We start from the raw sequence: 27,096 nt of genomic DNA on the forward strand, positions 1-27,096 counted from the left end.
TCAGATGCATGAAAATGATAAATATTGCTTTATTAAATTATTTTTATACTCCTACAAAGAAATTTTCTGATTTCCGTTACAGAATTAAATGAAGGAAATTCATTGCTGTCTCTGCAGTTATCTAAATTTAGATACAAAAGGTTGTAAAAAGACCAGCCTATCCAAGTCAGGTAAAAAAGGCAGAGAATAGACAAGTTCCCTTAGGAATCTTGAGGCTCAGAAATATAAAGTCCTATAATACAATGAAATTAAGAATTCAGCAATGTGTTGAACAATTGTAAACTGTAACTGCACTAGTGGACCACATTATTCAGCAGTTTCCTTAGAGGTATGAACTGTGAGCTGAACAAAAAGCATAGCTGACACAGCAGACCTCATTTAGTTGTTCTCCCTTTCACTCCCTCCAAGTAAAAGTTGTGAGATCAGCATTCAGCATTTAAATGATAGGAAGGAAACTTGCCTCCATAAATATCAGAAATTCCTCCATTCCATAACTATTTATATAAAGTAACTTGCTGTTACAAATCAGTTTCAAGTAAAACAGGCGGCTGAGGCAAAAATAATCAAAATCAGATCATACACTATTTTACTGTAAATACAGTAATTTGAAAGATAAACACATAACCATAGCACTGACAGGATATCAATGCTGCTGTATGATAGACATGATGTGTCAGTAGAAAATTAGAATGTCTATTATCAAAATCGAGGACATTCATACCAGTCTCTGGTAATCTAATCTTAGTGCAAAACAGATGCTAAGACATGTTTAGCAAAAAAGGTGATACATTTAAGGCCAAAAATTTGTTCAGTCATCACTATCGCTTCCAGATTCGCTCAGCTGCAAGTCATTTCCTAGAAGAGAGAGAGAGTCATCATATTAGTCATTTTCAAGGAAATACTTTTCTTCTTTCAAGATACTCCCTTTCCCAATTAAAGGCATACTAATACTAAACAGGTCTGGGGGATTGGACTACATGATCTTCAAAGGCCCCTTCTAACCCAAACTACTCTATGATAAGAGAATAATAGGTGTAGAACCAAACTCCCCAGTGACAGAACTTTAGAGAGGTCACATTTCTATGATTTTAAAACATTGCCAGGGAAGCCATTAGCTGCTTAGCCACCAGTGCATTTATTTAGTATCATCAGATCACAAAGACAACACCTAGCTATCTTTGCCACCCACATTTTCATGCTTCGTAAGTGGGAAGACTGCTGGTGAATGAGTTTTGTGAAAGCCGAGTTGGTTTGTTGTTTTTTTTTTTTGAAACACATCTGAATGCTGCTCAGCTGTGCTTGAAAACAAAGTGGTGTCTCAATCAAGAAGAGCAGCTCTTTGATGTACCATTTAAAGATGTATCAGCGACCTACTATTTCAAACAGGTTTTGGAACCAGTGAACAAATAAAACATCAAAAGAAATTTTACACAGCACTTTAATTTGGTCACTATATATATATATATTATTTCAAAATGGGGAAGTAAGAAGACGGACTACATTGTGCTTGCGATGGATGTCCATAAGCTTAGGGGGTGGGAGGGAGGGAGTCTTTCCAGGTTGACAGAAAACAACAAAAAAAAAAATACAGCAGCATGCTATACAGAATCTACATCTTATCTAGCAACTTTTCCCACACACTTTTAAGAATTTGTTCCAACTATTATGCTTTTATTCACACCTCCCTTGCCAAACAGCCATTTTAAAAAAAAAAAAAACACACCAAAAAAAGAATGCATCTCAGGTTGTGCAGAAATGGCCTAAAAAGCAGAAGAAAAAAAAAAGAAAAAAGTCACTGAAGCTGAGTAGGCACACTATTTTCACATGTCCTTCCTCAGCTGCAGCACCCCTCACAGATCACTTTTGCAGATGGGTAAAAAAGTAAGCTCAAGAGCGTAAACCCAAGACACTCCGATGCAATCTTTTGTTGCGAGACGTGTGATTTCTGCCAGAACACTGAAGTCTTTAACATGGCTGCATTCAGCCTTTCTTTGTTTTCCACTATGTCATCACTAAAGCTTAGAAAGTGGTACATGATTCTCTGCAAACAGAAAACACTTTATATAAGACAAGAATAGTGCAGATGGCTGTGTCCAGCAATCTTTAACGTCCTGCTCTAGAGTAATTTTTCCAATCCCCTATATAGAGACATTTAGAGCTGTATTATTTTAATATAAATTAAAAAGCAATTTTGAAAGAACAAAATCAAGTAATTTATCAATAATTATTCAGGACAATATATTATCCTGAGAAATAATATTTCAAGGCAGAGAATGGCATTAGTAAATTAAACTAATGCTTTTATCACTCAAAGGAAAACTTACAGTGAGTTCTGAGAAATCCCAGCCCTGTTATGTGCTACCTACTTTAGGAGAGGACTGGGAGTATGAACAAGAAGATAACCTTCCAAACAGTGATTCTGCAGCCTTCAAAAGTTATTTCAACATAGTTAATAGAAATTACACAAACCCTATAGCACCAGCCAAAAATACCAGTGCTTGTGAAAACCAGCAGATGGGAAAAGCAAGAACTCCAAGTTCCAGAGTCAGAAATCATGCATTACGATTTACTTCAGGGAAAACTTTCTGCCCCATTTTTATAACCCTACCTCCAAAAAACACCTTCAGAGAGATGACAAAGTAACACAGACTGGAGCTGGTAGTTTTCAGGTGGGTTTCATGCAAGAATAGAAAGTTCATTTAACTAAGACTCTGAAGAAACATCTAAAATCTATTGTAGTTGGAAGGCAGCAATAACGTGGGGAAAACTTGAATTCAGTTTTCAGTGCCAATTGCTCATTAGCAGTATTAATTGGGGTAATAGATTGCACTGCAAATTATGACATTTCCTAAACTTTTAAATTGGTGACTATAATACATTCAGTTGAATCCTTGCAAGTTACAGGGATGGGGAAACTGATAGAAGTGACCTGTGTTTTACAGATCTTAGTGGTCACATCGATAAACTAATGCAAGGGAAAATTATTTCATGACTAGCTGCTTGTACCAGCACCAGTATCAAAAGTGAAGTTGTGCTGCATACTATGTGCGTAACACAAGGCCCCAGAATGCCCAATCTGCACTGGTTTTTCTTTGGAAAGTTACTCTATTTAACATAACTCTTGTTTAAACAAAAAGTAGACATAAAGCAACATATGATCAAATATTTATGAAGAACAGATTTGCTAGTGCCACCATTTACAAACTTTCTTATAAGACAAGTTGTGAGCCTATATAATCAGCTTCTGATCGTAGAAAGGGGAAGAAACAGTATTTTGGGGGTGAGGGGCAGTCTTGAGCCCCAGATTCCTGAGGAGATAGATCATGTGCATCTGACAAGTATTTGGTTACCATGCTCTAGACACCACGTCCTGTGCTTTCCAAGTTCCACAAAACCTCAGCCGTATGATTTCTACAAGCAAAATGAAACTCTGCTCTCTAAGCCTTCCACCTGCACACAGCAACCCGAAGGAAAACTTCACTCGTTACCCAGCAGGGCCCTGATTTTACAGAGGTGCACAGAACTAGTCATGCACATAACTGGTCAAACCTCAAAACAGGATTAGACAAGCAAACAGCTTGTGCTGACATTTGTTGATTCAGTACTTTATTTTTGTAAAACATTATTTGAGATGGAAGAAATGACTGTACAGGACCCCGACTGAGAACTCCTGCCATTCAAGCTAGAACCATGCGCTATCCATTTAGTTTCTCCAGGTTTCACTCTCCTGCCAAATTCCCTCAGCAAGGGAGCTAGAGAAACACATTCTCCTTGAAAGTAACTATTTTAATCTTTGTCTAGTTGAAGAGTATTTTAAGTGTTAACTGTACTGGAAGTTGGAGACAGAATCATTTTGAGCAGCAAATAGATCTGTAACCATAACAGAAGTAAATGGGCTTAAGGTAAATATCTAGGCAAGCTAGGATAGTCAAGCCCAAGGCTTGATGTTATGGACAGAGGTTCTACCTGTCACTGTGGTTCATGAGCACCATCAAGCCACAAACTTCCCCTGTAAGAGTTGTAATGTTGTCATGTTTTAAGCAGCATTTTCTCACTATGACTGTTGAAACTGGTGGACTTGGCCACCTGTACTTGTAAGTGTATTTCTCAGTGGAAGCTTTGCCAGATGGGATTCTGTCACCGGGAATAGAGATTAATCTTATTTTCAGAACAGTTGTATTTAAAGCGTGAAGAACGGGAAATCCCATTTGTAAATAAGGGTCGACATAAATGGCCTACTCTAAAGTTACACAAATTATAAACATGAAGACATTGTTCTCTACAGTGACAGTAAAATGAAAGCAGCATTTGCACACTAAGTCACAGGACTTTTCAGTCTGTTCTTATCTTTTATCTTATCTTATCTGTTAATGCAGTCCATAATTAAATATCTGTGCTGGTTATTTAAGTATTTAAATGCTAGCTACAGGGAAAAAACCGAACAACCAACCCTCTTCATGTTATTCATTAAGTACTGAAATAAAATTAGATCTGCCAGAGTCTAAAATTTCAGTATAACAAGTTTACATATAAATGATAAACCTTAGAGACCTTAGGCTCCAAATCAGGGTTGATGAGAATCTCTTCAAACTGGGAGCCTGCAGCTAAGCACCTAATTAAAAATGTAATAATTTTCGAAGAGTCACCATAGCTGAATACTCACTTCTATGTCTGAATACTCCCGGTATTTAGGTAGCAAACTTAAGATTCTCTACCTAGTGGGTTTTTTTTCTGTCCAAACTCTCCTTTTTTAAATGCACTGAGAATTCTGTTCCAGGCTGCGCAGCAACCACTTCCTGAAGAACATCACAGCTACTTTTCAAATTACATTTTTAGTTGCCTGAATGGGTGGAATAAGATAGTATCACCTGAAAGCAAATCGCCTCCTTCCTTATATGCAAAGGACAGTTTTGCCATGTTGTCCAGTGGAACAGTGCCATGAATAATAGTAACTGAAGTAGCTAAGAATACACCATCTCTTCTGTAATTCGGAATATTGCCAGTATAGTAACTTTCCCATAGTTCTACCCAAGAAATTATAAGGGTATGTTTTGGGAGTGCCCTGTTAGTTCAAGTATTTTCAATACAAAATTACTGTTCTCCAGTCCCAATATATGTAACTGGGAGGAAGCCAGAAGAGCTTAAGAAATATTTTCAACTGCATCAGCTTTAATTTAATATCTCTCGGGACCGAGAACCTTCTAACCCAGCATCTAATTCAGACCACTGCTGAACAATCAAACCCTAGCATCACACTTCCCACAGTTTTAATTATAACAGAGACATACTTAAAAACAATATGGTTTCCTTTCGGAATCTTGATGTCTGGAATTGTGCACTAAGAAAAGAACAGCCTTTGTACTTACGTAGTGTATTCATCATATGACCACTGCTCTCTTGGGATCTGTTAAGACTGGCATCTTTGTCAGGGACAGCCTGTTGTGGTATGGCAGACACAGTAGGCTGTGGCTGCAAATATGGCATTGATATAGGAAGAGAGGGCTTCATTTCCTCGTCTTCAGATTCACTAGAACTATTTTCACTACTTGATGAAGAGGATGAAGAACTTTTAGAGTCAGAAGAACTGTCAGAGCTACTCAGCTGGTCCATGATACTGGCTTCTGCTTTTAGCTCTGAAAAAAAATATGATTTGTTTCTTAGTAACTAACTTGTTCATAACTGAGAAGGAGGAAAAAAGTAATGTAGAAAAAAAAAAATCAACAAAACAGATCAGGTACATGCATTATAGCAACAAAAAACCCAAACAAAACCAAACCAAGAACACCAAAACTCTCCAGAACAAAGAAAAGGGCACAAGCAAGCATTCAGCCTGTCATGTGCTTTTCTTCTCTCATAGCTTGGGCACTTTCTCCCTTTCAAGCTGAGGGTCAGAACAAGGGTGACTGTGAACCCAAATGCTAACCCCACATTCCACAGGGTGGTGCATCCCACATAGCCTTTAATTTCTGCAACCAGCAAGTCTTCTGTATTTTCCTTAGCACCCGTGAAGATGCTTTTCACTGATGGAAAACTGCAGCTACAAATCACACAGATAAGTCAGCTGTAAGAGGTCTGCAGCTGCACCCAAAATGCCTCCCAGCAGTTCAGCATTACAATCAATACACTTGTTTGGACTATGTGACATTTTGCTCAAAACCAGATTAAGCATGACGAATATCCAAAGGAACCATCCAGTTTACTATTAGGAAGATTTCACCAAATCCTTGTTCTCTTTTTAGATTTGGGAGCAGGGGAAAAAAAGCTATAACATGAGGTAGACAAGAAATACTGGAAATTAGCAGATCAGTCTGACTCAAACAACTTGCATTCTTGATGAAATAACTCACCTGACTACAATAATATTTAGAAGAGTATGACATGCTGCACAGTATGCATTTTTTTAATATATACTAGCTGAAGTCCAACATTTGGAGGAAGTGAAGTTTTGCAGAAAGGGTACACCTATTAACTGTGCAAAATAGGGGTGCTGCTTCAGCAGTGAGTAGTCTGAAACAGACCACTGAATCATGGTGAATGGAGACTTTATACAGTGACTGAAAGTTACCCAGAATGCAGAAGTTCATCATTATATAAGATTGTAACTACCCAGACATTTGTTAAGATGGTCTTACAAGCACTCAGAATACTTTGATAGAACAGCTTTGATATAGCAGACTTAAAAAGCATGTAGAAGAGTGGCTCATCTCACTCCAGATTTACCCAATACAGCAAAACAGGTTGAAGATGCAAGATGGCTCAGAGCTTAATGAGACGAAGGGAGAACAAAAGAGTAGGCTTCAACACAAACTTCCATGAAGCCTTCCAATTCTGAGTTATCAAAGGCCATACTAAAGGAAAGGTACTTAGGCCAATCAGCCTTATCAAAGGCCAGTCTAAAGGAAAATGGTGTTCAGGAAAAACGGCACCTGAAATAGCGTGGCTATGGCTACAAGGACAAACTAACCCAATGCCAAGGAAGAACAGAAAGTACAGTAACAGACCATACTGGTTGACTCAAACCTAGGGAAAGGGCAGGGGGGGCAGGCAGGGAAATAACAGAAGCATCCTCCTGTTACTAAGGTCACATATAAGAGACAGCTTAAGGACAGAAAAGACGACAGAAAAGCTACAGCAAAAATTAGGATGCAGCCAGCAGAACGATCAAGAAGTTATTTAAAAATTAATTCTAGAGAAGAAAGGCCAAAAGAACCCAACTGACCTGCCACACATCTGGAGCTGTAAGGTAACTGAAAGACACCAGTCAAGTCCTATGCAATTCATTCCATTTCCTCCCTGCTCTCACCATAATAAGAGAAGAATTTTGGGTGAAAGGCTAACAGTTAATACCAAAAACTGAGGAAAAAGATCTCTGCCTTGAATTTTGATATAATTTAAATCTGACAGAATTTAAATTAAGTATTTTCAAATGGTGAAGGAAGGGCTGTATGTGTACGAGAACAAAGGTAGAGCGACCTTTCCCCCATCCAAGAAAACAAAGCTAGTAACAAGTTCAGGGTAGTGTACTTAAGCAGGAATAGTCAGTTACACAACCATGGGATGAAGAACGATTAAGTAGGTAACACTGCTGAAAAGTCTGAGAGTTACAGTGGATCACCATGCACAGTTCTACCGCGCCGTGCTGTTGCAGAAATGACAAGCATTACAGTGGGGCATGGTTCTATTTGGTCTTTGTGTATAAAGATGAATAGGGCCTGTAAGACAGTCTTCTTGCTCAACTCAGCGCTGCTAAAACAGTAAATGCATTTAGGCACTATACTTCAGGAAGTTTTTGGACTTACTGTACGGTAGCTGAAGAAGAGTGTCAATGAATCAGAGATTTAGAAAACTTAACTTTTAAGGAAAGATTGAACCAGCTGGCATCATTTTGTGTGAAGAATGGGAAAGTCATAGCAGCTTCTGAGTGCATGAAGGACTGCTCAAAAGCATCAGAGTAGTCTGTTCCCTACTTGTGTGATAAATATTAAAGTAGTGATGGGCTTACTGTCAGATTATTTATTTGGAAGAACACAAACAGTAAGGAGAGCAAAGCCCTGGAATCAATTGCAAGAAAGAACAAAGGATCTGTCACTGGAAGGCTTTAAGAACAGGTTAAAAAATGTCAGAAGTCTGACTTAGGACAGAAGGATGGACAGATGACTTTAAAACATCCCTACCACCCCTATTTGTCAATTATTCCATGTTCTTCAGTAGTACTCAAAATTGGATTGGCACTACATAAGAGTTTGATATATGCTGGCAGCCACTTTGGTGACTTCCAATGCACTTGACTCCACCACTCCCCTCAAAAACAACAGACCACCAAGAAAAAGCATCATTTTATTATTTCATGCGCTCAAGCACTCCTTCCTCTGTGACCTTAGATGTGTTCTAGTACTGTTCTGTAGTATAGATCTCTGGTCAGAGTTTAAAACCAAAATGGAAAAAAAACCAAACTACCTTCATAATGACACATCTTACAAAATCTGTTTAAAGGAATTCAGAACATCTTGGGTGGCAGATGTCAATTCCAGTCAATGAAACTGCCACCTGTCAGCATTTCAAGTAACAAGTAATTACCACCTGCCATCTTGTCCTCCACAGGGAAATAAGGCCTCCTATTAAGTGAAATGAGTGTCACACCAAACCAGAGTCTCTCAAAAATACAGTACATAGCACTGTTCAAGGACTGATTTATGCAGGTTTTTAGCTGTCTTTTTCATTGGAACCTTATCTTTCACAGGCCTTATCTGGTAACTTAAAGTGCCTTTGAGTTGTAAAGCACTGTAACTGTTTGCAGAGTGCAAAGAAAGAATGAGGACTGATGTCAAAATAGATGCGAATCAGTTGGTTTCAGTACAACCAACTAGAAACTTCATTAAAATAGCAGTGGAAGACAGAATCAAGGGGAGAGAGCAGTGAGACCCTTGGCATTATTAAGCCTAATGGTTCACCTGATTTTTCTAGCCTAGCAAGTTTTAAAAAATACTGCTTTGTTACCCCTTGAGCCAGAGTGTCATTTTCATATGAGGGTGAAGGGCTTACATAATCAGCTTCTACTGTAAATCACAAACTAAAAGAAAAAACAAAACTCCAGAACCACACAAACAAATAACACTGGCCCTTAAAACCTAGTTGCTAGTGAAGAGCAAAGTTTCTGAAACTTACATGACACTGGAGCTTACCTCGTTCAATATCATCCATAGGAGAAGACAGAAACATATTTTCTTTTGGTGGAGAATTTTTAACATTGTTTGGAACCTTAGTTGCATTTCGCATTTGTTGCTGTTGCTGCTCTATACGAGACTGGACCTTACTGCTTCCTTCAGCTCTGTGTGTAAAAGCAAAAGATTTACTCTAGAAGACAAGATGCATGGAAAAAGGCAAAAATACAGGGGATACAGTACCTTAAGTTATGGAATTATGTGTCTTGCTTTTCAAAATAGCGTTGTTAGATTTCGAAGTACGTTATTATACTGGCATATAATTATATATAAATGTATTAAAATTTGTCTTTTAAAAGTGCTAATAAAGTTTTAGCCCTTTGTCAGTTGATTTGTTTTTATACCCAGGATCATTTAATAATAATCATCTGCTGGAAATTGCTTATATGGACTCAGCAGCAGAAAAAGCATTCAGAAACTTGGTATGAGAAAAACAAACCATTAATATTACTGAAACATGTCACAGAATTGATCTTTTTATTTTCTCATTTCGGAGTCAGAAGACAGTAGGCAAGCTATTTTCCAGATTTTCTGCCCTGCTCTAAACTCATCAGGAAATAGTTATCATCTCTTTCAACAATGTTACAGTTTTTAGTTTAAAAAAAAAAAAAAAGAGTCCTATTTTTTCTGCCAGTCAAGACTCAAAAGCTGTGAAGTCAGTGTGCTCAGAAAGCAGGCTTTTCACTCTATTGAACAAGGCCAGGTACCTTCTAAAAATGACATTTTGCTAAAATTAGTAATGGGTAGTCATGTATCTTAATTTAGACTCATTAACAACTCCATTTTCACAAGTAAAGTACAGTTGTTTCTCTCGTAAATCACCCACCTGGTTTTTTTCACAGTGATGTTGCTACTAAGTTTCTCTAGGCGACATTCTCCAGTGTCATGGTTGACAATTAAGATACATTCTTTTAGGTAAGGCTTCTTTGAGCCCTTGAACACAGTCACTGGTGGAGTTGAGCCCTATTAAATCAGAAGTCCAGTAAGTGTTACTACTGTAGTCTTTTTTTCCTTAGAAACAGCAATCCATGACAGTGATGACAAGTTCACTGTAAGTGATCTTTTCTAGCCTTTAAATAGGTTATCGGTTAATTCAAGTTGGATTCACAGTAGCCATGACCAGAAGCAGCTGGTGACTGACTGTAACAGAATTTCACCCAGCTTAGTTTAGTTTGAAACTGATTAAATGCTTATTCCTCAATGACAGCATGCTCACTGTAGGACTCTTTTTACCAAAAGGGCTTTCAGTTACCACATCAGCAGAGCTGTAAAGCATGGCAGGTAGTAAATTTTCCCTTTCCAGTCTTTCCTGCTTTAGAACTACACTCGAGCAGTAAATACCAAGGGGCGACTTGCACTGCCAACATCGACATGAAGCTTTTCTGTGTACGCAACACTTCTGGGTCACCCTACAGCATATTTCCAATGTGGTGAATACACTTAAAGTTACAGCGCAGCTGTTTAACCTTTAGGTCTTTTGTAATCTTACATCCTTAGAGCAATTGTTTTTCTACTCTAAAAATCACACAAGCAGCTCTGAAACAGCACTGAAGCTTTGTATCCTTCTATATTCAGTATATACTCAGGACAATAAACTAAATCATTCCCTTAGGCCTGGCACTCTTCAGCTACCCCACTCACCTCAATATTTGGCAGCGTTATTGTCACCTGTTCACCTTTGCCAACTTTAAGGTCTCCTTCACAGGACATATCAATAGATGCAGGCTTAAAGTCATCTAAACATAAAAAATAAACTGGATTATTTACAGACTTCTCAGGAATCTTATGAATGTAGACACCTTTTAATTGCAGTTGGAGGCTATTAAGTTAAACCCTTTTTTTGCTAGTGTATCATCTACCATTCCCCTGAGCAGATCTTCCCATAAGTGAGTAGAATTCAAAGTCAAGATGGCATTTCTCAAGATTCAGGGTAAGACTTAACATCTCTTTAACATTAGTTAAAGATGCTTTTAGTTTTTAATGGCTAAAGAGGCTGAAAGAGTCATGCTATATTTCAAAAGCTAAATCCTCACATAACCGCTTTCAGAAAAATCAATAAATAGTTCTTGAAAATGTTGATCCCCAACATGGGAGACATAGACAAGTGACTGAAATGTAAAGAACAACATCAGTCCTCAGATCCATTTCTGTATCCATTTCTGATTTTACTCTAACATGTATGTTAGAAGCCAACCAAAACTTGGGTTTCAGTATATTTATTTTTGTCAAAAGTGAGATTACTTCCCAATTAAATATTAATTTCCTTTTTGTGTTTTTCAACACCTAAAATATTGATTAAAATAAATTTTAACAAAGGAAGATATAAATTTCTGGTCCTTTTCAAAAATTTGAGACATTGAAAACAAGCATGTGTTCGGGTATCAGCACTGCAGCTATGTAACACACCATTATCTATAAAGTATTATTTCCACCACAAATTAATTGGGAAGGGCTACTGCTAAAAGGCCTGCCTGCACAGATCTAGAGAGAGATAAGATGGCATCAAGAGGCTCCACAAGGCACGTGGTAACAGATACGGGTTTGAACCTGTGGTTCCAGCAAACTCAGGCACAGGGCCAGTCTCGCAGCCCGGTGATGTCCGGTGCCCTGCCTCGCACGCTGGGGAGAGGCACCCTGTTGCAGCTGACGAGAGGCACGGAGGGACCGGGCGCGTAAAGGGGACACATTAGACGGCACGCTCCCTGGCCACAGCACAGCACGCGCTCCTTGCCTCGCAGCCTGTCACGTCACCCACCACTGGTCACAGGCGGCAGCGCTCTGTTACAGCTGGGGAGCTTCCCAGTTCAATAACACTGCCTGCAACCCACTGGCCAGGCGGCACAGACCACAGCTGGGAACGCTGGCTCCGGCTCGCACGCCAACCAGGCAAGAAACCAAGCTTCAAGAGCTGGTGGGCAGGACTATGCACACAGCAGAAGGCTTTGAGCTAAGACACAGGTGACAGCCCCTGGTAACCTTGATTACGGCAAAACCCCACGCGTCATCTTACAGGGATAAGCGTAAAGCAGTTGCAAAGTTTCTCATCAAACGAGAGAATGTTTGCTTTAATATATGGCCACTGGGTCGTTAATACTTTAGAAAATTAAGGTACTGATTCCAGTGTCCATAAACAGACTTCTGATCTTTTAACCAGCAGATGTCTTCCCCTTCGAGTAAACAAAAAATTTTGTTACCAAAAAATTCAGGTGTCAGAGAAGGATATTTTCGCATGTGCATTTGACAGAGCTGATGAGTGTGCCAGTTTCCATGTCTCATTTGTTGGAAAGGAAGAGAGATTTCAAAACAGATTTCAGAATAAATAATGAAATTACAGAAGTCAGCAAGAAATTGCAAGGGTAGGAGCTACCAGACATGGTTTCTAGTACTTTTTAAAATTAGAGTAAATTTCAAGTTATAGCATTTGTTTAACTACATTTATAGCTTTTGCCTGTTCCCTTCCCTCTCCTCCCTCCTACAGTTGCAGAGGATCCTACCAAGTGCCATTCCATTTGCTCACAGAAAGCACATTACCCATCTTGCTGCACTGCATGAAAGCATACAGGACATTCTCCAGAGAATGTATACGAGACTGAATCTTGGGGATCAGTCTATAAATAATGAGACATCAAAACCAGAAGCAGCAGTCCTAAATTACCAGAACTATAATCCTGAGAGCATTTGTTTCCTAGCTACCCTCAGAATCTTTGAGCACACACCTCTGTAGATAGTAATTATGTACTCAGGGAGGGCATACTAGCTTTGTGATTAATACTGCCTTTAACCTTTGATTGCTGAATTGTACTTAACTTCTAAAAACTAAGCGCAAGGAAAGAGGGCAAAGCCACAGCTTCAGCCCGATTCGGTTTTCAGAACTGCATCAAGATGCTATTCTGGATGCAACATGCATAAAAAAAATGAAGTTAGTGCCCAGGAAGCAGCGATGAGCAGCACTGGGATCCAGCGGCCGTGCACCCCACCAGCAGCACGCTCTCGGGAGCTGGTCTGCGCCCCATCGCTCCCAGGGCCCCGGAGCAGCACCCCGGCCGGGGGGGCGGGACACCCGCTTCCCAGGCGTGCGCCGGGATCGCGGGACGAAGGCGGGCGACGCACCCCGGCCTCCCGGGCCCTGCGTGCGCAGCTGCCCGGCACCCCGGTTCCCGCCGGGCTCCCTAAGCCCTGCCAGCAGACAGCGCCTGGTGCCGGCCCCAGCGCGGGGGGGCGGGCCTGGGCACCCCCGGTAGGTTTGCCACGCTGCCCTTGTCCTCCCTCAGCGCCCGGCTGCCTACCACGCCGCGCCACGCCGCCCTCCCCTCGCACCGGTGCCCGCCCGGGCCTGCTCCCACACACCCACCCTCCGCTCCCGCCAAGCCGACACCTGCCCCCTCAGCCTTCCCGCCCCTCGGGACCCGCGGGTGTCCGTGTCCCCCTGCCTCGCCCGGTCCCACGGCCCCTGAAGGACTGCGCCCACCCCACGCTCACAGCGGACGGTGTGGAAGGCGCAGCGCGGCTGCTTCTCAAAGCTTTCGCCCAGCTTCAACACCCGCTTCTTGGGGTCGCAATGCGACGGGACCGCTCCGTTCATCGCAGCAGCGGCGCCTCGGACCGCGCCTCAGACCATGGCGAGCCCAGGCGGCCCCCGCCGCTGCTGCCGCCGCCGCCGCCGCCGCCGCACATCCCTCGCACCGCCCGGGCACGCCCACACACCCCCACGGGCGGCGGGCCCACCCCCGGCAGCGACAGGCCCTGCCCACCCGGCCTCCCATAGGCTGCTGCTGGCGAAGCCCCTCCCCTGAAGGCGGTGTGTCACGGGCATCATGGACTTGGATTGGGCGGCGAGGCAGCCCTCTGTAGATTTCCACGAGTGGAACTGTCTGCGGCGCCAGCCCGCACGCGGATATGCAAATAACACCCTCCTCCTTCAGGGGAGAGCTCTGGTTGGTGGAGAGCGGCCGCGACCACGCAGCTGGGAGGGGCGGGGGGGGTGTGGGGGAGCGGCGGGGTTAGTGCAGGCGGGTTCGGGCCCAAACTCCCCCCCCGCCCCGAAGTGGGGGAGACCCCGCGCGGCGGTGAGAGGGGCCGGAGGGGAGGGGAGGGGAGGGGTTGGGTTTCGTTTCCCTCAGGGTGGCTCCTCTCGCGGGATGCCGCTGGCTCCGTGGCACCAGGGTCTCCTCGAGCGGGTGCCGTGGGGGTGCTGGGGCGGCTCCGATGGGCGAGGGCACCTCTCCCTCGCCGCCCTGCTAGCGGGCAGAGCCTTTCCGCGGCCCCTTTCTGCACCTGCCCCACGCGTGGCTGAGGCGATGCTGCGGCCCTTAGGGAGGCCCTACCTGGCAGGCGGCGTGAGGGGCCTCCCTTGGGCCGCCCCGCCGGAGCCCTGCGCTGCCGGCAGAGCCGGTCCCGCTGCCCGCGGCCCCGAGAGGCGTCGTGAGGGAGCGTGGACGGGGCTCCCTCCATGTTAATTTCCTCCCCCAGGGCAGAGCCGAGTCGCGGAGCGGCGGCGTCCCGGCGGCGGGGCAGGACTGGGGGCGTGATGGAGGTGGTGGCTTAAGGACGCCGCGCCTGCACCGGAACAATTAAAGAGGGGAAGAGGCTTGAGTCGATGGTGTTGGGGGCCTCCCGCCGTTCCCTATGGCCGCCGTGCCCGGCGCGGGGCCGGCGGCTGCGGATCCGCGGGTGCTGGCCCTAGCTGCTCAGGTCACGGAGGGCAGAGAACAGGACACCCCCCTGCTACTTCTCAAGTTAAAGGGTAATTAATACCGTCTCTAAAATAAAAGGATGAAGTAGTGGCTTGTGGGCAGTCCTTCATCCTTCTGCCTCCTTAAATACAGAAGGTTTTTCTGAATATTTCTAGCAGGGTTGGAAACTCCGTGAGCTTTTCCTGAGAGTGGTATTGAGTGGCGTTTGGCTTGGCGACAATAAGGAGGAGCAGCTGGGGAGCAAATGGAGGGGAAGCCTTTTCTCCCTTTCAGCCATCACCCTGTTTGTAAAACCCCTGCTGATGTGGGCCAGGAGCTTACGCTTGGTCAAATAATTTCTCCCAGTGCTTTTGGGTAGAGAGCCGGAGTGGTCATTAGTACTCAGTTTTTATGTCTTAACATAGACACGCAATCTCGAGCTCCTGTGTGACTCCCCCCATCTTTCCTTTTGCCGCATAGCCGCTGCTGGTAGAAACAAGTTAGGTCCTGTTCTAAATTGGGATGTAATTACAAGGAAGCTATGTTTCACGGTGGTTGTGGTTTTATCTGGCCTAGGAAATACATACAAATGGGCTATATCCCAGGTAATGCATGTTTTAATGCTAAGTGTGTAATGAGAAATTGGCAACCTAAGTTTAGCTATCCTTCCCAATTGTCATACAATCTAACAAATGGATTGTAGCTGTAGGAGTGAAAAATGCTGACAAAATATTTTATGCTGTTGTTAGCACTTTTAGAATTACCTTAATCCTGGCTCTGTGTACACATATTCCTCTCAGGTTTTGGAAAAAGAAGACAAAAATCTTGCACATAAGAACCTTACACGCCTCTTTGTCTCTCCTGCTTTCTTCCCACAGGAATTTTAAATAGTGCTTCCCTGGGAGGTGAAGAATCAAAAAAAATTAAGCAAGATATATACAATTATGATCTTGCTCAGTACTGCATGTTGGTCCTCAGACAAGACCACTCTCAATTGCGTGGAGGCTGGGCTACTGCTGCCCAGCTAGCAGAGATACTAAGGTAAAAAAAAAAAGCTAAGAAGTTTTCTTCTTGGGTTTTTTTTTTCTTCTGGCCTTTCATCTTGCTCTTTTTCTTTTCAAGCTGTAATACATTGGCTCCCATCCAGAATAAGGCTTGTTGTTCAGGAAAGGCCAGGGTTAAAGGGCAGGGATCAGTCAAGAGCAGAGGGGTCAGGCATAGCCTAATTGGTACTGTTTAATTCATTTGCATTGTGTTTCATTGAGCAGGGTGAACTGTTTGGTGGGAACAGTTTTTGTGTTGGCCTTACCTTTTTTTTGTGAACGGTACTCATTGGTGTCACAGTTCTTACCCAGTAATCACTAATTTTGAATTGCAGTTATTTTTAAAATTTAGTTTACTTAGATTTCATCTTGCAAAAATCTTTAGCCTGGTGGACTCACAGCTTGGCTTGACTCTATTTAACTATCGATTTAATAAATATTTAAAATAGGTATATTTACATATTAAACATAATAGAGGACAGTTCATACAGACTAGGTAGATTGATGTAGTGATATTGTGAGAATGGCATAAATATGCCATTAAATAAGCCATAATACTATATATATTATACATATAATATTAAATAAGCCAATAATATGCCATTTAAACAAGTAGCTAGTAAATAAGACAACTTTAAACTCAAATCTCCAGTGATCCAACCTCAAACTTTGATGTCAGGAAAAATAGTTAGTTTTAAATTTTCCCCAAGTTGTACTTTATTTTGGCCTAACTAGGGAGCAAAATTCTAAGGCATGAAGCAATTAGGCAACTATCTCTTATTTATGCCATATCTGCAGTATGAATTTTTAATGCCAGGAATTTCACTAAGGGATGCAAGATTTATCACCAGAGTTGTGTGATACTTAAATCATCCCCTATAAGCTATTTCAGTTTGCAGAGAAAACTGAAATTTATTTTAGCTATAAAAATGTCCTTTTGTAACTAGATGAATCTCAGCTTCACACCTAGAATTTACTTTCCAAGGGCTTTGGTAAGCAAAGCTTTACGTGTGCACATTCACAAAAAGATAACAAAGCCTAGATAAGATGCCAGACAACAAAATTCATAAAAAGTTAAGAAGACTCTTTTGTTGCACTAGTATCAGTGCAGCGTATAGAATTGAAAAAATTCCCAGTTGTAAAATGTGCAGTTTCTTGTAAAAAGTCTGCCAGAAACGACCAACATGTCTGTGGTGAGTAAAATAAGAAAACTGAGATCTGAAGAACTGATTTCTAGACCACATATATTCCTCGGTGAGAGGAAAGTTGTAGACAGACTCACTGAAGATTTTGTGGTAAGTAATAGTTTTTTATACATATTTTCGTTGCCTCATCTGCACCCCCTTCATCAGGTTTCATTTATCACGTTTTTGTCTACCTTCCTATTTTGCCTTTTTTTTTTCCCCTTTATGACCATCAGAGCCCTTCCCTAGCATGCAGAATGAGCATGAACAGATCCTGTGAAGCTAATGGGCTAATGGAGAAAGTGCCTTTGATATGTTTTAAACCGAGGCAGGCTATAATAAGTAGTAATATACTTGTTGTCTCCAGCCTGCCCCTGATTCCTCTTCCTTTTGAGGCAGCTACCTTGGAGCCAGTCACAGCAGTTAACTGCTGTTCAGCGTTGAATTGTCCCATGCCAGTGAAGCATTTCTTCTCTGATGATGTGACATTCATTTAAAGCTGTTCAAATAGGCCCTTGACTATTCAGGTTGATTTTTTTTTTTTTCTTCCTCCCCCCCCCCTTTCAGTCATTGTTGTGTAGGACTAGAGGTGAAAGAAGATCCTGAGGAATTTTACAAGAAATTTCTTCCTTCAGCTATAGACAACATGCTGTTTTTGGGAAGACGCTTGCAAGCACGATTTATCCGAGCAATCAAGGTATTTAAATATAATAGTCAAAAGAGCAGAGAACCTCTGTAAATTTTCCAGGATTATGTATTATGTAAGTAGGATATTATTCTAGGGACACTGTATTATGAAAATTTATTTTCCTGAAATTACAGTATTTTTTCTTATGCCTTGGAGCTTTGAAACTGAAATCTGTCCTTGTGGAGCATTCAGTCCATTATGTGTGCAAAGCTAGTTTGTTACCATAGCTTTGTTTAGAGACTTCGCCTGTTATTTTTGCAAGTTTTAAAGGCAGAGGGAAGGAATGCAATTATAAGTAGGATATAAGAATTCGAGCAGTATGATAGAAAAAAATGCCTTACAAAAGGCAGCATCCCAGTCACAGTAGTCTCTTTAACTCTGCATATAATTAGTTCAGTCTTTGTAACAGCTCTGTTCCCACTGCTTTATTCAGCTTTACAAAAAATGTTTAGGAAGTCTTAAGACTTAAATCAGATTTATTGACATTTGTGTTGCCGTACAATTTCTGCCGTGGAATTGGCAAAAATTCCAAAAATGCTCACTGCTTCTGAACCTGCACATTGGGAACCCCAGAGGCAAACTTTGTAGAATTTGTAGATGTGAACGCTTTCTTACATTTCTCTCCCTCTTTGCAGAGAAAAAGGGGTTTGCCCAGCTGGGTTCCCTCATGCATTTGAAGCATTCTGAGTTCCAGAATCAGAAGAAAAAAACCCAACAAACGAAACCCATGAATAATTTAAATAACCAACCTCATGGATTCTGATATTTTCTTTCAACATCCCTGTTTCCCCTTAGTATCTCATTTCTTGGCTCACTGGCTTCTTGCACTTAGTCAGAGTTTTCCTACGGAGTATTGTGCTGGGCGCCACAAACTCAATCAGTTCTCAGAAAGTATCAGTAGAGTAACATCTTTTCTGTAAGTTCACTACTTTAGAAGTGCATTTAGTGCTTAAGCAGGAAGCTTCTTGAATGACATCCCAGGAGACTCGAGTCTTATCCACAATATGTAATTTCCCCCACACTTTCTTATTATGTCTCAGCCTACATGCTACTTGAGTCATACTTGTGGGCAAAGATTTCTTTTGAATGCAAATGCAGTCTACATTATAATTAGTACTTTGGCTTTTAAACCTTGTGGTCTCAGAGGTGACTGGGCACCCAGACTTGGTGCTTGCTCAGTGGAACTTTGGAAATCCCACTCTGGCAGTGGAGATTAGTAGTTTATTCTGTCCTCATTTGCTTTTTGCACAAGTCTTTGAAGTCAAGGGAAGTACTGAAATAGCTTTCAGAAACCAACGTATTGCCAAAACACAGAACAGATAATATTACAGCTTAACTTATTACTGTCATTTTGTATCTCTCATTGTCAGTAGGAACCAAATACAAAGTTAAACCATGGCTGACAGCTGGGACTTACAGTGCAGATCTAGGAATAAGACTTTCCAGAGTCTCATTTGTGGAGGCTCAGTTAATGTGGGAGATATAAGGCAGAGTGCTTTATAACAACATTTGTTAGCAATGTAGCACTATCAAAAGCCCCTTTGCTGTCCACACACCAAGATTTTAGATTTCCAGTGGCCTGTGGCTCGCACTTGGAACACAGACTCTAGACTCTGCGTATGTATGAGCTTTCACATATTAAAAATTGGATTCTTCCTAGTCATTTTTTCTACGCTACTGTTATCACAGGCAAGCACATAGCATAGTCTATTTGGCAAACTGCTCAGACTTTATCTCAATAGTGGTTTGGTGTTTGCTTCCAGACTTCCAACTAGGAGGTGCTTCTGAAGCCTCACCATGGCAGTTTTTGGAACTTTTTCCATTTACACTGTGTTCTTGGCCACTTTGTACTTCCCCCCCCGCGTTCTTTAATCTTAAATAATGTGTTTCACGCTTTGTGGATTAAATCCATGATGCATTTGTACTGAGCTATTGTTTGTCATCTTAGCCCTCCTATGCTATCAAATATTTTAAGGGGTAAACAAGACTTCTCGCTCCCTGTTATGATGTTTTCAGGAATGGATGCTTTTTTTAGAATGTTTAGATTTTCTTGATCGATCCCTGGCCTTGAAGGACTTGCAAGTTATTTTTTTGACTGTTTCCTACAGTTTCACCAGCATCATTTGGGAATTTGATGGAGTTTTGGTCTCCAAATCCCTGAAGCATCAAGCTGAAGTCCTCAGTGAAGATATATACACATGCTTTTACCTACTTCTCTTTTGTTTAGGAAAAAGAAAAACAAGATTTTTTGCACTGGTTCCAAACAGTAACTGATGCCATCTGCTGGCTGTTCGGTGGGCATATTCAACTAGCAGCCTGTGGTAAGGGAAAAGTAAACCCATGAAACACCTGAAAATGTATTTGTGGCAACTACAGGTATCAAGAATCACTCTTAAGCTGGTCTCCACCTAGTTTTCTAAATTGGAGCAGATGTTAAATCAACCGCTTAAAGCAGTCCACTCAACAGAAACAGCAATATCTAAAATGGAAAAGATCCACTAAAGAGAAATACTGAAGAGTTCCCCTTCTAGTCTTTCAGAGACAGACATTAAAAGTGCTTTCCTGTAATTTCCCTTTGTAATTCTATACCTTAAAAAAATCAGGTTGGTGGGTTTTTTTTCTGATTAGATACAGTTGTTCTTTTTACCTGTGTGTTATTAATATATGCAGATATCTGACCAGAGTACATTGCTGGCCCTGAAAAGTGGGTAAACTTGAAAACAGATTTCTGAAGTTGTTGCCATGCCAGGAAATTTTACTAATATCTAAAAAACTTCACTATATACCTCTGACCACAATAAACTTTCAATTAAACCAATGTTAATAACAGAGATTTTAAAAAGCAGAATTTGTTTGTGTTTCTCATGTAGAACAAAAACCTAAGGATCATGAGATGTGTAACTAAAAGCACACACATGGCCAGAGAAGTTACTAACTATGTAGACAGTGATACACTAGAATAAAAAAGATGGTGCTTTAATGACATCAGTGGACTTGCATTAAATAAACCTGGCATAATGAAGTGTCAAGGTTGAAGTCCTTATCTTTTCCGGATATTGTTGCCCCAGTGCTAATTCCACTGTTGTAATAAGAAACTGATACTAGTGTAACATAAAAGGATTTAAACCTCTTATTCCATTGCAACACCAGTGCCTGAGGGATGTCCAAAGGCAGAAAAACAGGGCTCAACCTGTTTTTTGGATGTTGAAGTAGTTTACTTGTTCCAGTAAGTTTCAGTGTAAAAATAATAAGAGAGGAAGTTTGTTCCAGAAACAGTATCTGGTTTTACTTGCTGTGGCTTATGTTCCATAATGAAGTTTTTTTTGGTTGACAGCATTTTCAAGTCTGCTTCTGATTGTGTGATTTCTTGCTTGCTTGGATTTTTTGGTTTTTTTTTTTCAGTACTGCAAAATGATCACTTCCTGCAGTTGTTAATAACAGATGACGTTGAAACAGCAAGTATAATGATGTCTGTTTTACACAACATTTTGAGGGTCAATAGGTTAGTTATTTTTTATATCACTGATTTTTCTGAATTTTAAATTTAAAACTCAGTTCATTACTGCTTGGTAAAATATAAATTTTTCATATACAAGAATGTTTGTGGGGTTTTTTCCCTAGTCTTTGTTGTAGAAATAGAAAAAAAATAGTTATTTTCTTTGCTATGTTGTTAAATTGAGGGAATGGGAATCAGTTGACTGAAACAGTAGTATTGCCTGGATCAGATTGCTGGTCCAGCTAGCTGGGTATGTCAGCTTCCTGAATGCCCGACATAACTAAAAATAAGTCGCAGTTAAAAGCTCATAGTTTGTAATTAACACTTCAATTCTGTTCCCCCACCTTTTTTTTTTCTTTCTTTCTTTCTTTTTAAAGTTCTGTCTTGCTTCACGTTGATGACAAGACCCTTCACTCTGTTTTGGATGAACTTGTTTACAAGCTTTCATCTACCACCAATCCTGTCATAGGAAATGCTGCTACAAAACTGCTATTGTTGGTGGCAAAATTTTGCAGGCAGCTTGTGAAGATACTCACAGCTCGCTACAAAGGTTTGTAAACATGCATGGGACCAATCACTCAGCCTCCTCTTACATTCACTGTAAAAATACAAAGATGGAGGTTTCCCATCTCGGTTCGGTAACAATCCAGTACAGATGGTAACTGCAGTGCTGTGTTGAGATTTCCCACACCCCCCCTTCTGTTAACTTTCATTGTAGCTTAAGGTGCCGCACCTCTTTCTGTTTCCTAGATTTATTTGCTTTGGTGTACTAAGGACTCTGCATGTGGCAAATAGTCTCTTAAAGCTGTTTGTCACTTCCAACCTGATGGGCTTTACTGCTTTCTATGTGATGTTCTGCATCTTTTTTCCCGTGCAGGTTGGCTATTGAGAGATCCCAGTAGCAGGGTGCCTGTACTGCCATGTAAGAGCCGTGTGTCAGACATCTGCCAGTGTGCTAAGGCTCGCTAATCCAGAAGCATGAAAGTTTTCACTTAAAGCCAACTTCTGACCCTGGCTGTTACAGGTCTGCTGATCTGATAGGTGCTGTTTTCTTAGTGAGGAGCTGACTGTCTTCTGATATCCAAGTGATCAGAATTAACTCTTTCCAAGAATTCATGAAATGAATGCAGTGTTTTGTCCTGATGCCTTTAGATGAGGAGGCTGAGTGTGCATTTAATTTGCTGTATTGTTATTCATTATTTAATGATGTGTCCCATTTAATGTTTCTGTCTCTAGCCTAGCAGGGAGCTCCAGGAAACCCCTTTGTCCTCTGTCACGCCCACACAGACTAAGAAAGAGGCTTTGATGTTTGCCAGGTCTTTTGTATTCCAGATGTTATTGATGGTCAAAACTACTTGTGAGCAGCCCCAGTCCTTTGGGGACAAGAACAGTAAGAAGTCGGTATGCTAGACAAAAAGGTCCAATTCCCTTTTCTTACTCTTGTGCTGACTACTTATTAGGCAGTACCAGCCAGATAAATTTCTGGACCAGATGGGCAGTTTTGCCACCCTTTTGCCTGCAGAATTGAGGGAGGAGGGCTTTCTTTTGGTGTGAAATTAAGTATAATGTTTCTAAGGCTCATGTCACATTGTGGCTTCTTGTGAAGCTGCTGTGATAGTCTGATCATCCCCGCTGTAGTACGCTGGCTTGTCTGAAGAGGTACAAGTCTGCATCAAAGGATTATGCTTTATTTTGCTCTAGCATCACAATATGCCACAGTCATTTAAAGACTCTTCATCTCTCTTCTGTACTTGTTTCCTGTTTCCAGTAAGAAAAAAATATAACTTTTTTCCTCTTTTTTAAGTTAGAATCCTTCTCTTAGTTTTCATTCAGGCTTTGGAATCCTTTAGATAGTTTGAGGAACAGTAACAGCACAGAAAGCATTACAACTTTTCCACCATCTGGCCGTCTCACTGAAGTAACTTGGCTTCACAGCGACTCAGAGTTGTTGCCAGGGTGAGGTACTTCAGTGTAAGCTTTCTGTCAGTAAAGGCAGCCTGATGGAGGTGAGGATGTCATCTGAACCTCACATCTCAAAGACTGGCAGAATCTTTACATCAGGTTTCCAGGAGGGCCTGGTCTTTTTGTCTGCATGGGTTGACACATCTGAGCGGCACACTTGACGTGCTCCCTGTCAGTCACTGCAAGGTGTGTACTGCACAGTTGACACAGGTGTGTGGTCTGCACAGAAACTGGCACATGGTTGTGTCAGACCCACAGGACTTCTGCGAGGGAATTGCCTTGTGCAGCCAGGCTACGTGCTTTTGCAGAACTCAGCCAGCCTTAGGGCACCCACTGACTACCTTTGGAGTCTTGCCTGTTTCTCTCCTGAAGTGTTTAACCATCATCATCTTTCCAAAAGGGTGCATGTGATAGAGCAGAGGGGACATTTCTGTTTGCACGAAGGACTTTGTGCTCCATATCCAGGTTCTGTAAGTATATATGAGTGTTGGAGTTCCCCAGTGCGTGAATATGCTTATGGACAATGATAACGGGATCAAGTGTAGCCTGATGAAGTTTGCAGATGACACCAAATTGAGTGGGGAAGTAGACACTCCAGAAGGGAGAGCTGCTCTGCAGGGAGATCTGGATAGGCTGGAGGAGTGGGCCAGCAAGAACCTTATGAAGTTCAACAAGGACAAGTGTAAGGTCTTGCACTTGGGAAAACATAATCCGGGAGTGCAGCACAGACTGGGATCCACCTGGCTGGAGAGCAGCTCTGTGGAGAGGGACCTGGGGGTCCTGGTGGACAGGAAGCTCAACATGAGCGAACAGTGTGCTGCTGCGGCCAAGAAGGCCACCAGGGTGCTGGGTTGCATCAAAAAGGGCATCGCCAGCAGAGATAAAGTCATTATCCCACTCTACTCAGCGCCTGTCAGGCCACACCTCGAGTCCTGTGTACAGTTCTGGTCCCCGCTGTACAAAAAGGATGTGGACAGGCTGGAAGGGGTCCAGAGAAGGGCCACCAAGATGACCAAAGGACTGGGAAGCCTGTCATGCGAGGATAGGCTGGGAGAGCTGGGTTTGTTCAGCCTTGAGCAAAGGAGGCTCAGAGGGGATCTTATCACCACGTACCAGTACTTAAGGGGCAGCTACAAAGAAGATGGAGACTCCCTTTTTCCAAGGAGTCACATGGAGAGGACAAGGGGGAATGGACACCCGTTGCTCTTGGGGAGATTCCAGTTGGACATGAGAGGGAAATTTTTCACAGAGAGGACAGTCACCATTGGAATAATCTCCCCAGGGAAGTGGTTGACTCGGCCATGTTGGACACGTTTAAGATTTGGCTGGACAGGGTGCTGGGCCATCTTGTCTAGACTGTGCTCTTCCTAGAAAGGTTGGACTAGATGATCTCTGAGGTCCCGTCCAACTGGTGATTCTGTGATTTGAAAATTGGAAAGTTATTTAAACCCACAGTTCTTCAGTAGGCTATCTAAACACGTGTCTACTTCCTGCCCTCCTTCCTTTACCCTCCAGCTCCCTGCAAAACTCTCAGGCTCTGGGATTTGTCTGATACAAAGCTAAAAAGCATGTGTTACTCTCTACTGGCGTCCTGTGTGCAGCACAGGCTGTGTGTGTGTGGTGGGGGAGGACAAGCGTGCTTTTTAGCTACTGCAAACCTAAAAAGCTGTTTTGTCTCAGGGATTGGATAGTCACAGTTAGACTGTGCTACACAGATAAGACATCAAAGAATTCCAGTTATAAATAAATAAATTTTATTACAAAACATATGAAAGCAGTGCTAATAAAATCTAGCACTTGCGTGGTGCTTTATATCCTTTTAGTACTTTACAATGACTTACTGATAAGACACTGAAAGTACATTGATAATTTAACTGCCAGTTATGTAGACACAATAGACAGTAACTTGGACATGCAATATTACAATCACTGTGTAATACTTCTCTGTGATGGTTGGAGGACCAGATATTCGTTGGTAATATCCTACACTGAAACTCAAAGATGACTGATGGTGTTCAGCTCTAGTGTTCCTTTGCACATAGAATCAGATTTTATTTTTTTGACTTGAAAATTTTTAGTTTGAAATCCTGAAAAGAAAACATTTCATCATAGCAGTCTCACATACTGCTTCTCTCTCTCTCTCTCTCTCTCTTTCTCTCTTAGGATTAAAAGGGCTTTTAAGCAAACAGTGGACTGGCAAAGGATTTGACAGGGATCTCAGCCAACTCTTGGACCTGCTGTACTTGGAACAGTCCAATGGAAAAGGAGAAATACAGGTGCTGAAGTTTAGTGAGACTTTTGTATGTGAAATCCTAGTTACATGTGATTTATATATATTTAGAATGGATTTACTCTGTCACTTTGATGCTTTTCAAAGCCTGTGTTATTTTTTCACGATATTAATGGATTTTTGAATTTCCTATTTATTACATTTTCTTTTCCCTCCATCATTTTTGAAGACATCAAGAAATTGTCCAGTGATTAAAGTATGGGACTGTGATTCAAGAGATTGACTTTCTGTTGCAGATTCACCATAGATTTCTATACAACCATAGGGAAAAAATAGTTTTGCTCACTATAAAACAAAAATAACCGTATCTGCTTTTCTCGCATCAGTGTTACAAATTTAGGTCTCTGTATTCCAGACAGCATTCACAGAGAATTAATTCATATAGAGAAAATGTTCAGTAAGAACACCTTCTGAGCTGTGTTCCCAGTAAAAGAGACGATGTGTATTTTATAAACTTCTTACCATAATTTTACGTGCAGGTTTCTCAGGGACAGTACTTTAAAGGAAATCAGAGATATGTTTGTAGAGATTTGCTTTCATCTTTAACAGAGCAGGGTGGTTTCTGTTATGTTGTGGTTTTGTTTTTGTTTTTTTTAAAATTCTGTTTAAGAATAGAATTGATTTTTTTGTTTGTTGCATTTCAGTGACTTTTGATCATACTGCAAAGGTAACATTTTTCCTGCTGTTAATTCTCCAAACTTGTCTTTCTGTCCTTTCTAGTGTAGGTATTTTGATTGAATCACCATTTGAAATACCAAGTGCTTTAGGTGTTTTTAAAACAAATTTCTAACATTGATTAATGCAGTTAATATATATTTTATATTTGTGCTATAGATTTGTTTACCACAGAGACCATCAATCCAGATGATCAGATTGGCTGCCTTTGGAGCAAGTACAGGTGTCATGATATTAACTGTCTCATAGGACTTTAAGTTCCCCAAGCTGTTACAAATACTGTATTTTCATGCATCTGAAAACTGATGGGTTTTGGCCAAATGTTGAGATCATTCAAAATATGCAAGCAGTAATAAAGTGGTTTTATATGCAGGGGAAATATTCTACCAACTGCTTTATTAATTTCAGAGGCAGCATCAAGCAGCTTGTACAATCCAGGCTATGTGGAGGGGATTTCAGACAAGGAAAAGGCTGAAAAAACTACCCCAAGCAGTGACCACTTTACAGAGGAGCTTCAGGTAAATGGAATGGCTTTGTAAAATCACTGAAGAGAAGAATCTAGTAAGAAAGTTTGGTTTGGTTTGGTTTTTCTTAGGTCAGAGTCACAGGAAAAATTTAGGTCATCTAATCCAATCTCCTGCTTGAAGTAGGGCCAGCCTTAGAATGGAATCTGGCTGCTTGGGGCTGTATCCAGTTCTGGAGGTCTTTGAGGATGGAGATCCCACCATCTCACTTGGTGCCTGTCCTGGTGTTGCATGACTTGCCTCGTGGAGAATTATTCCATTACAGCCAGTGGGAATTCCTTTGTTGCAGCTCTTTACCACTACCTCTGGTCCATTTTCTGTGCATGTCTAAGAATCTGGCT

At 41.6% G+C, this 27,096-nt stretch overlaps 2 protein-coding genes across 4 annotated transcripts in view; one reads left to right on the forward strand and one right to left on the reverse strand.

Annotated features, from left to right (window-relative positions):
* Positions 1–14,690, reverse strand: EAF2 (ELL associated factor 2). 2 transcript variants are annotated; one of them, XM_075093049.1, is made up of 6 exons: positions 14,546–14,690; positions 10,863–10,957; positions 10,048–10,184; positions 9,183–9,328; positions 5,367–5,633; positions 1–855 (listed from the first exon to the last, which is right to left on the reverse strand). In XM_075093049.1, the coding sequence occupies exons 1-6, from the start codon at positions 14,670–14,672 to the stop codon at positions 809–811; spliced, it is 819 nt and encodes a 272-aa protein (XP_074949150.1). In that variant the 5' UTR covers positions 14,673–14,690; the 3' UTR covers positions 1–808. The 2 variants fall into 2 exon arrangements, with proteins under 2 accessions (XP_074949150.1, XP_074949152.1); XM_075093051.1 differs by lacking the exon at positions 14,546–14,690 and adding an exon at positions 13,701–13,912.
* Positions 14,071–27,096, forward strand: part of IQCB1 (IQ motif containing B1) — a 21,035-nt gene continuing 8,009 nt past the window's right edge. The window contains exons 1-9 of one of the 2 annotated variants that reach the window (XM_075093048.1): positions 14,071–14,155; positions 14,691–14,964; positions 15,772–15,934; positions 17,688–17,817; positions 20,036–20,129; positions 21,211–21,310; positions 21,682–21,854; positions 25,430–25,542; positions 26,640–26,749. In XM_075093048.1, coding sequence (XP_074949149.1) covers positions 14,847–14,964; positions 15,772–15,934; positions 17,688–17,817; positions 20,036–20,129; positions 21,211–21,310; positions 21,682–21,854; positions 25,430–25,542; positions 26,640–26,749 — 1,001 coding nt within the window. In that variant the 5' untranslated portion in view covers positions 14,071–14,155; positions 14,691–14,846. Of the gene's footprint in view, positions 14,156–14,197; positions 14,288–14,690; positions 14,965–15,771; positions 15,935–17,687; positions 17,818–20,035; positions 20,130–21,210; positions 21,311–21,681; positions 21,855–25,429; positions 25,543–26,639; positions 26,750–27,096 lie in introns of those variants that run through there. The other variant, XM_075093047.1, reaches the window with a different exon arrangement.

This window comes from Phalacrocorax aristotelis, chromosome 5 (assembly GCF_949628215.1).
Source record: "Phalacrocorax aristotelis chromosome 5, bGulAri2.1, whole genome shotgun sequence".
Taxonomy (NCBI): domain Eukaryota; kingdom Metazoa; phylum Chordata; class Aves; order Suliformes; family Phalacrocoracidae; genus Phalacrocorax; species Phalacrocorax aristotelis.